Below are 11183 nucleotides of genomic sequence, written 5' to 3'. Positions count from 1 at the left end.
AATCATTAATTACCTTATAGGAAAATTTATCATAATTCAGTTGTAAAAACCAATAGTGGAACAATTACTAGTGGCTATTATCTGTAAATGTAGGTTGATTATTCAAAAAAACCACACCACCTAAAATTACCTGTTGATAATTTGTAAAAAAACAAAATTTCAATCATACTAAATATCTATCAGCCTTAACCCAACACAAATATTTTAAAGCATACTCCGCATCCAATTAACCACCCCACCTACGACACTTTTAGCAAAGTGATTTTTATTTTAATTTGAATTATTTTTAATACACACATTGAAATATAGTTGAATTAAAAACAAATCATAAGGTGGAAAATAACCCCCATAAAATAAAAAACAACGTCCGCTAACCACTCAAGAAAAGAAAATAAAGTAAATCCAAGGAGGTTCACTATCGTTTTCATATAAAATTCCACTCGATGGCATGCACACCAAAGGAAAAATAGAGCCCAACGCGCTTGAGGCGTTAGGGCTTCGTGAAATAATTGTACGGTCATCGACCCATTTACGCCATTGCCATTATCATTCGCCGTCCAAGGCAAATGCATTCAATCCAATTGCATTAAGCCTTCCGTGCCATGAATCTGCTGGACGTGAAAATGAAATCAAATGGTACAGGCATGTATGCTGTTTAGTATGTTTGTTTTGTTTGAAAATTTTCCAGCCAAGGAATGCAGAAACCAACCAGGGCGGCAAAATAGGCATAAATATTAAATAATAGCCTGATCCAATATTGAATGTTGAGTTTCAATCTCCGTGTCAGTGGTAGCTGATCACGAATATCTATCTAATATACACAGAAGTTGAGGGATTTGAAAAAAACAGGGTTAGGGGCTATTCGTGGCCATGACCATGGCCGCCGGGGGTTTTGGAAGCGGTTGGAAGTTGATTTTGAGATTTTATGCGTTCCAGGCGAAGAAGAGGGCACAGTACTTCAGCCATGGGAATATGCACCCTATTTCACCCAGAGCACATTCTTTAACTGCTTTTATAGAGAAGGGCATTTACATAAACAGGTCAGTTATAATGGCCCCCTCGCTTGCTGTTAGCGATTTTTATCAATATACCAAGTCCTTCAAGTATTGCACCACCTGCAAACACAAACCTGATGATGACAAACCCCCTGACAATCAAAGTTGCCACAAACCTGATGATGACAAACCCCTTGACAATCAAAGTTGTAGGGTCCATCTGGTTGAGCACGATGATGATGCATCATTGCAGTCGAATTCGACGGAGGACCCAGATGGAGAACGATGTCACCAAAACGAAAGCTTAGATCTCGAAGATGAGATAGTTAAAGGAGAAGTTGCTGTGAAGATGATTCGGGATGCAGTGATAAGTGCTTCTGGCCCCGAAGAAATCAAACAGGTTTTAGATCAGGAAGCTTCCATGTTTAATGTTCCCATGAGCAGGACATTCCTCCATCTGCTGAATAGTTTAGAATCAAACCCTCAACTAGCTTTAGAGGTGCTTATTCTCTTTCCCTTTTCAGTACTCTTTTCATTGGCAAGATTTCTTTTATTAACTAGAAAACTTACAATCTCCTGAGATAGGTAATTTCTGAAAATGACAATTCAGTGATTATCTTGACATCTTTGCATGAGCATAAGAATTGCAATCATAAAACTCACATTTTTTGACCCTGAAGGTCTTTACTGTCTGACGTTACTTTCTTTTAGGTATTCAATTGGAAAAGGAGACAATCTGACATGTCAATATATCCAGAGGAGTACTCCAAATCGATTGTTCTTGCCGGAAGAGTAAAGAATATTGATTTAGCTGTTGAGTTGTTTGCAGAGGTCCAGTCTAGAGGTATTAACAGGGCGACTTCAGTGTACAATGCTTTAATGACTTGTTATATTTGCAATGGTCTTACTAAGAAGGCGCTGTTATTATTTGAAGACATGAAGAGGGATGCAAACTGTATCCCGACTATTGTAACCTATAATATACTCTTGTCTACATTTGGGCGTTCGATGCTTGTGGACCATATGGAAATGGTTAATCAAGCAATTAAGGATGCAGGGCTCACTCCCACTGTCCATACTTACAACACTCTCATTGCTGGTTATGTCACTGCTTGGATGTGGGATGAAATGGAGAGGACTTTCAAAAACATGGAAGCAAGCTCTGTAAAGCCAAATAAGTTCACTTATTCTTTACTGACGAGAGGCTATGCACATTCAGGACAAATGAAGAAAATGGAGGATGCTTTTAACTGTTTGGGTGAACAAATAAGTCAGAAGGAGGTGCCCATAATTCGAGCCATGATCTGTGCATATTCTAAGAGTACCGATACAGATAAAATGAGAAAAATAGAGAATCTAATTCAGTTTATACCTGAAGAAGATTATAGGCCTTGGTTAGATGTAATATTAATTAGAGCCTATGCACATGCAGACTCTGTCAAAAGGATGGAAGATTCCATAAGTAGAGCATTGGAGCGTAAATCAACTATTACAACAGTAGGTGTGGCTCGTTCTGTCGCATCTACTTATTTCAGACATGATGCAATAGAGAGGCTTGAAGGTTTTGGGAAGCAAGCAAAAGCAGCTGGATGGAAGCTATGCCGTTCTTTGTATCATGCAAGGATGGTGATGTACGGTTATCAAAATCGGTTAAATCAAATGGAAAATGTTTTGGAGGAAATGAAATCCTCTCATTTTCGCCCTACTAAGAAGACCTTTCTGATTTTGTATAAAGCATACATGAAGTTTGGGAAGGAAGATGAGATAAAATGGACTCTCAAAAGAATGGACGAGGCTGGGTTTCCCTTACCCGAGGATTCACAAATATTTTGGCAGCAAGTGTTTGCTTCATTGCCAGAAGAGAGTCTAATTTAAAGGTAATGGAATTCTCATGATAAGAACCAATGAAAATTGAGAGACAGACATGGAATACATATTGCATGCCAATGTTGATGGAGACACGATGTAGGTAGCATGCACATGTTTCCTGATTACATGAAAATTTTCAATATGCACAAGCAATCTGGACAGTCAGTGGAGTTGCACAAAGGACAAGGTATGTTCATACTGATATTGCACAGGGTGCAATCTTACAATGCATGAAGGAACTTCTCGAGAATTATCTATTGCGGGTCATAGAAAGATATCCAGGATCACATGTAGCCGTTGTCTTTCAGGATCAGATTGGTTGAATTACTGCATTAAGGGATGCAGTACGTCCATGGTTTGATAGTCATGTGGAATAGCATTTTTTACTTGATCCTTTATCAGAGAGTAACTACGCCATACTATCAATGGATTATGTTTTAACTTCATTGGTTGTGCTTCCTTTTACCTTGTAACATTCATTTTGAAGTTTGGTTTTACTTGGACTGTGGACGTATTTTACCCTTTTCATGCAGATTGAAAAATTATAGAGATGGGACCTCATTCTTGCTGGGTGCTGAGGAAGGACAATGAGAAAGCATGAACTTCCGTTACTGAGAGAAGATATCATGAGAATAGTACTCCCTGCCTCAATCTGCTTGATATTGGTAGTTGTTGTGGTAAGTTTACTTAGCCATTTCTCTTCTTTGTCATGCTCATTGATAATAAATATAGTGAGACATATATTCATTGAAAAATCATCAGACTCAAACTGGGGAAATTTTGGGAGCGCTCTTCTCAATTGCTTTATTACAGATGCACAAAATTTATATGTCATAGCATGGTTTCTCCAGCACTCATTGTACTAGCTTATAAGGATGGGAGTATAGTTGTGCTACTGGTGCAAACTCTGTCTATACCCACGGATTATCACTTTTCGCTTTGTGCTACTTAATTTCACTGTGGTGGGTGTGTTTTCTGTATAAAATGGCCATAATATTCCCCCAGGGGTACTCGGTTCTTATATGTAGGCTTGTTGCATTAGCATATTGGTTCACTGTGCCTCCGGGTGGAGAAAGGGCCCAGGGGTGCTCCTTTGAGTTACCAGGCTGTTATGACATCGGCTTCTTCTTGCACCATAAGCTGCCATATTTTTTTTTTTACCTGGCCGATGATCCAATAGACTGGATGCATCTTCCATCTGTGCTAAGAGTAGAATCTGTGGAATCCTCATCTGTGCATAGAGTAGAAGCCATGCAATCCCAGAGGGGTGTATGGAAGAAGCTGGTTGGTTTGGGATCTGCATTTTGGAAATGATTGAATCCATGAGGTGATGAAAGTAATGCTACTGCTTGGAGATTCTTTTCATATTTCACAGTAGTTTTTTCAGAGGAGAGATGAATAAATGACGCTATCATGGAGAGTCACTGGCAGAAAAGGAATTGACTCCCTAGTAAACTACCAGGCGACTTCTTCTACACTTGTCCATTGGCAATTAGATTGTTCATCATTTCCTGTATTGGAAGGATTATTGAAACAAACTGATAGTGGGCAGAGGCCAAATCCAGTTCCTCAGGCCAATGGCGTACAGGAATCTACAGAAAAACAAAGACATGAAGGAATTGGTCGAAGTTTCTGCACCTGGTGCAATCAAGTTAGAATTAGTTTATTAATTGGAAGGGCAGCTCTGTATGCTTAAATGAATCTTTTTGCATGCTGCCTTTATATTATTGCAGGTGTTGGCATGCCATTAATTCTGTTGCCGTTTTGTCTGAAAGCTTTGCATTATACCCCAATGTCTATTTCGTTGGGTGTGATTTTTACTTCTTCACCTGTCTTGTAATGGAAGCTTTTGTGGTTTGCATTTCAAAATGCCTTTTGCTGTGCCAATATTGTTGCAGAGAAATTAAATATTTTTTGTTAATTTTGCATAAAACTCTGCAACTACTTAATGAATCACTGAAAACAAGGCAACCAATACTGAAACCAAATTTGCTTTCACCAACATACAGAGTTTCTTAACTGATAAGCAGCAGAATATAAACACAGATAAAAACACAATCACACGAATTGACACGCTTGTTTTCCCGGGACTTTCTTCAGACACAGACTTTTTTCAGCTTAGACACCAGGTTTGAGGGGTATCTATTCCACCAAATTACCCTAGGACTTGCATTTTACCTTGTTATCACCTAAGCTTGCACCCCTTAGTGCAAAGCCTTCACAAGGCTGAATCCCAAGTGTAACTTGGAAGAGTTGTCACTGTCACCTCAACAACTCTCACTTTAGGTTGGATTATCCAACACAAAGGGGGCTTCCCCAATAGAAACTAGGGTTCCGAAGGCAAGAAGTGGTGACTATTTTCTTGAATCAACTTTGAATAATTTATACTTGTTAATCAAGTTAATTCTCAACAACTAAGTACAGATCTAATTTCTGGTATTTTAGTGAGATAAAATGAGAGTTTGTGAGATATTCCTTATGAATATTAATCCCCTTAGATTCCAGATCTGAAATTACCTTAAGTGCTGTTATAAAATCACCTAAAAGATAAATAAATTTGAACCAACATCCAAATTTTCAACTAACAAAAATTTCCAGATCTACACAAAACAAAAAGAAAGGATGAAGATGTGATTTTGTTTGACGAGAAGTGACTAGTGCCCAACTACTGGGCTCACCTAAGGCTTTTCATAAGTTCAAGATGGACTAAAAGATGGATAGGGTTGAATTATTCAAACCCTAGCAATCCTTTAGTGACTTGATTGATTTCAAAAATTACAAAGTACTCAAGGGGGACCCTAAATAGAGATTTTCACAAGTCTTGAGAGGGGATATGCTATGAAGAGTTAAGAGGGCATACAATCATGAATAAGAAATATGATGATCTGGAAACCCAGGCTAACCATTTGATTAATCCATATCTTTGACCTTTCCTATTGCCATCCTCAATGTCATTAAGCATATCTGCTTCTGTAAAGACTATCACATGTATGCAATTGTTGGGTTTTAAGTGGTGTGTGTGTGAGAGAGAGAGAGGGGGGGGGGAGGGGGTTATTTGGTAATGAGAACTGTAGAGGATTGATAATGGGAGGGAACACGAGAGAAAGTCCTAGTCGTACTAAATCTACAGCTTGCTTGGAGGATTAATTTGAATTGTTGTTTAGGGTTCTTAACTTCTTACAATATTCCCACTCTTATCATCATTATTTCCTTGCAATTATACTTAAATAACCCAACTTTGTGAAAAACATATGTTACACTGAATAAAATAAAATGCAACCAAAAGGAAAAGTAAGAAGTCTAAAAGAGTGATTAGCCAAACATTGATAAAACATCAGTTCATGCACAGGGTATGAAGTTAACATAAGGGAAATTAGTTCCAAGGGATTTTTTCAGCATGTTTTTTGAAAGCCTATGTTACTAGGATATGCGTGTTCGAGGGGGGACGGGAACAACTGGGGATGGGGGTGATAGTGTTTGAAATAGGGACTTAGGTTCATTACGGGCATATGTATATGCATGTATGTGTTCTTTATAAAGAATAAATATTTTTTGAAACATAGTTTTCATTCAATAGTAATTGCTTCGAGAGACGCTCTCCAACCCTAGTATGTTAGAGATGTTGTAATGTCCTGTAAACATTTTGACTCAGTCAGAATAAAATAAAAATAAAAATAACCCTATGTTAAAATAAAAATAACTTCAAACTAAAATAATAAAAATAAAAATTCTATGTTATTATTATTATTTTTATTAATTTTTGTTGGGAAGCAAGGGTGTGGTTTTTGAGCTCCAGGTTTATGAGAACCCATAGAGACAAAATATGCAAAGTTTGCTAATTTATATACCATGTAAACGTGGATATATCAAAATGGCACTAAGTGCAATACACATTAGCAACAAAATACATAATCAATGAAGCTCTAAATGGTCTATAGAGTCCAAAAACAATGCTACAAGCTATGGGGGCACTGACCTACTACAAGTCTACATATCAGTGATCAATATGATCACTCCTCATCATGATCAAACTCATCACCATTACTAGACATGGGATCATCAACATGAGCTACATAAATAGTTTGGCTCAGAGTTTGAGGACTACTAAGACTCCTCTGCAACCTAAGTAGTAGTGGTAGTAGCAACATCAAAATTAGACATTAAAACTACAAATCACTAATCAACATGATCACTCATGAAACTCATCATTGATTCAATGCTACTAGAAATGGGAACATCAACAAGAGTTAAAATTGGCAACTAGGGCCAAATTCCACCTTGGGACAACTCATTTGATGGAGATGATGATTACATTAAATTCCCCTTTTTGGGAGGACCAAAATTGATATAAAGATCATTTCATTTGGACAAGCAGAAGTGTGATTTTGAATTTATGCCCACACATGTGCAAGTTGTCAAGGTCGGCCACATAATCATGTAGGCTCAGAAAGCCCAATGGATGTGTCACTTCACCCTCAACAACTTGTATAAATACAAGTGACCTTTCACCTCATTTGGCATCTTCATCACTCACACATTCTCTTTCCTTCTCTCATTGGTTCGTACAACATTGGGCATTCTTTCTCTCTCACACGTGTGGATCAAGGAGGACGAATTTCAGAGCTAAATTGTAGGGCTGAAAATCTCAGAAAATTTTGCAGTTTGACCGACTTTGACTCTGACCTTCCAAGGAGAGTTTGACTTCGATCTTTTGGGAGATTATCTGTTTGGGTAAGCATCTTTTGGCACATGAACTGAGGTAATCTGAGCACTTTGGCCACAGAGCAAATTGCAAGTTGATCGTAGATTTCAGGACAACGGTTTGACCAAGTTTGATTGTTGACTTTGTCACTATTTTGGGCTGACTTTGACCTCCTGATCAGGCTGAGTTTGATTGGGGAAGATCGAGTTGTTTTGAGGACATCTTATTGCTGCTTTGACCATCTTTGACTTTCTATTTAGGGCTGATTTGTCTGCAGTTGATTGCAGATTTTGACAAGGCTGTTTTGACTTTGAGTTTGATTGGAGAAGATCGAGTTATTTTGAGGACATCTTATTGCTGCTTTGACCATCTTTGACTTTCTATTTAGGGCTGATTTGTCTGCAGTTGATTGCAGATTTTGACAAGGCTGTTTTGACTTTGAATTTGGCAAGTCAATTTGACTTTTGTACTCTCTCTCTTTGTTGAACATTTGATATAATAAGAAGAAGATTTGATTTAAGGGTTTTCCATCTTGGGGTTTTTCCTTGGCATTCGCCAAATCTGGTGTTCTCTTGTCTTAGCTTGTCTTCTGCATATTGTTTTATGTTCTATCTACTTTCACTATCAATGTGATTAATGGTTAATGTGATTACTATTGGAAATCTAAATTGGAAGTTGTCATTGGGCTGCTAAAGGAACATTGAAATAATTGTGCTAAGCATAGAAGAAACCAGTGTTAACTAAAATTAACATGGTATCAGAGCACAGGGGAAGACAAAGCCCAAGCAAGAGAGAGAAAAGCAATCACTAAGAAAGATCTGTTTGAGCTAGCTTCAATGGCTTCTACATCTTACTTCAAATCCGAGGATAAGCTCAAGGACAAATCTGACTGTCATGCATGGAAGATGACTTTGGAATTGTCTTTGGAAGAGCATGATGCCATGGTGTTAAAATTGGCAACTAGGGCCAAACTCCATGTGGGTCACCTTATTTATGGCTGCTGATATTTTTCTTAGATTCCTCTTGTCGAGAGGTGTAGGATTGATCTAAAGATCATCTGATTTCGACAAGTAATTATGGAGATATGAATTTATTTGTATTTATTTAGTTGACAAATTGTCAAGGTCGGCCAGTAGCTAAATGTGTGGCACACATGCCCAACAAATCATATAAGTGCAAGTGAGGTTGAATCATTATCAACTCATCTCATCTCACATCTTCTCTCTCTCCTATGCATTAGAAGAGCCTCTCTCTCTCACACGTGTGGCTGAAGAAGGAAGACGCTGATTTCTGGTTAGGGCTGCGTTGACTTGGGTTGACCTAGCTGCAGGTGGGCAGATTGGGCCTTCTTGACTGTGGTTTTGGTTGGGCAGCCTCTCCTAGACTAGCTGTAGTTCTGTTCAACTCTTTTGACTGGGTTTGACCACTCCTTTGACTTGTGTGGACTGTCAAGAAGCTGTCGCAGGTTTGACTAGATGTTAATTGTTGTTTGACTGAGTATTGTGGACTGTTTTGGGCTACTGAAGTTGGTTGTTGAAGACCGAGTTCTTCAAGGTTGACTAAAAGTCAATCCGAGGCTGTTTTGACCAAGTTTGACTTTGCTGATTTAGGGTTTGCTGCTGCTGTTATAAAATTACATAATTCTGAATTGTACTATTTCTCTCTGCTGAACTATTGAAGATAAAGAAGAATTGATCAAAGGGTTTCCTCGCATTGGGGTTTGTCCCTGGCTAGCTGCCACATCTTGTGTATCTTGTCTTGACTTGTTTTCTATTGATCTATTAATGTTCTATCTGCACTTTACTTTATGTTTATGTGATTGCTAAACAATGGCTAATAAGAAGAAGTGAAGTAAACTGCTCTAAGCATAGAACATACCATAAATTAACATGGTATTAGCGTTGAGGTGAGGACAAAGCCCAAGCAAGAGCAATCACTGAAGGTTGTTGAAGCAATCTCAAAGGCTTCATGGGGTCCTCATCACACTTCCCAGTTGAAGACAAGCTCCGTGAGAAGTCTGACTATCACGGATGGAAGACATCTCTTGATTTGACATTAGAAGAGCAAGAAGTGTTGGACCATGTGAGAGGCAGAATTGTTGAGCCTCCATCAAATGCATCTGCTGTTGCTAGGAACAAGTGGACCAGGGGAGAAGTCAAAGCAAAGAAGATCATTTGGGACTCTATCGACAAACGCTTGGTGGCCTATGTTTCCGAGCTGACCACCTCCAAGGAAATCTATGATAGACTGGTAAGCTTATTTAAAGTCAATGATGCAAATCAAGTTTTGTTCCTTAGAAATAAGTTGAAGGAAATTAAGAAGGGCAAAGATGAGAGTATGCAAGCATATTTCTTAAGGATCACCGAGATCAAGAATGATCTCCTATCAATTGGGGAAGTCGTTCCTGACAGGGAAATGACCATCACAACTCTCGGAGGGCTCCCATCTGAATGGTATATATTTAGGACCACTCTTCTCAACAATAATGTAATCCCAGGATTTGAGGAATTGATGGCAAGATGCATTCAAGAAGAAACTAGGATGGAAGAGCAGGAAATGCCTACACTTAGAGGCAATCCCGCTACATTCTCCTCTCATGCTAAAAGGAGAAACAATTTTGGGGCTAAATCCAAAGGAAAGACTGGATCGAAGGGTGGAAGAAAAGGACGATGTTACAATTGCAACAAAATGGGCCACTATGCGAGGGAGTGCCCTGATAAAAGGGAATCACATCATGACGATGATCAAAATCACTCCCGAGGCAATCAAAGGAATGGCAGGTTCAATGGCAAAAGGAATGTCGGAAATCAAGGAGGAGGTCAACCCTCCAAGAAGGCAAGAAACTCCAGGTATGAATTTAACGTTGTTAACAATAAGCAAGATGAATATTATCTACTAGCAGCCGTCTCTACTACTGCTCCCCCGGACTCGCTGGGAAATTGGCTTATTGATAGTGGTGCCTCAAGACACTTCACTGGTTACAAAGAAGCTCTCTCTAATTTGATAGAGAAAGAGACCAACCTGGAAATTGTTCTTGGGGACAACTCCAAATATCCTGTGAAAGGTGTAGGGAATGTTACTCTGCAATTGAATCAGGGTAATACAATTCATTTACAAAAAGTCCTATATGTACTTGATCTCAAAAAGAACATGGTGTCCATTTTGGCAATGGAAGACAAAGGCTACAAGGTGGCCTTCATCGATGGCAAGATACGTGTATGGAAAAATAATTTAAAAGATGCTTTCACTCATGGGTTTCGAGTTGATTCATTACATCAGGTCCGAGGAAGTCTGTTGGGTGTCATGTCTTGTGACACATCTCTTCAGTCTGAACTATGGCATCGGAGGTTTGCTCACCTTCATTATAAAGCTCTACCTGATGTGAGACAAATGGTGACAGGGATGCCCGAGTTCAAAGTAGAGCAAGAAGGTGTATGTTCGGGATGTGCCGAAGGAAAGCTCAAAAGGGGACCATTCCCTCAAGCCATAGCAAGACCTCCGATATATTGTAGTTGGTTCACTCAGACATATCTGGTATGATGCTTGTGAACTCCTTGGGAGGATATTTATATTACCTCACTTTTACAGATGATTATTCTCGCAAGACTTGGATATAC

The 11183-nt window shown here is 38.9% G+C and overlaps 1 protein-coding gene across 5 annotated transcripts in view; it reads left to right on the top strand.

Moving 5' to 3' along the window:
• The first annotated feature begins 433 nt into the window (after positions 1-433).
• The window catches only part of LOC149250676 (pentatricopeptide repeat-containing protein At2g30780-like), a 29732-nt gene continuing 18982 nt past the window's right edge, over positions 434-11183 (top strand). The window contains exons 1-4 of one of the 5 annotated variants that reach the window (XM_089459179.1): positions 434-1494; positions 1707-3051; positions 3173-3269; positions 3398-3541. In XM_089459179.1, the coding sequence (XP_089315305.1) occupies positions 871-1494; positions 1707-2870 (1788 nt within the window). In that variant the 5' untranslated portion in view covers positions 434-870 and the 3' untranslated portion in view covers positions 2871-3051; positions 3173-3269; positions 3398-3541. Of the gene's footprint in view, positions 1495-1706; positions 3542-11183 lie in introns of all 5 variants that reach the window. The other 4 variants (XM_089459180.1, XM_089459178.1, XM_089459177.1 and 1 more) reach the window with 4 other exon arrangements.

This window comes from Pinus tabuliformis, chromosome 7, assembly GCF_031772625.1.
Source record: "Pinus tabuliformis cultivar Carrire ecotype Pingquan chromosome 7, CPIR1, whole genome shotgun sequence".
Taxonomy (NCBI): Eukaryota; Viridiplantae; Streptophyta; class Pinopsida; order Pinales; family Pinaceae; genus Pinus; species Pinus tabuliformis.
The sequence above is the reverse complement of the archived record's forward strand: the minus strand, read 5'-3'. Positions and strand labels throughout refer to the sequence as shown.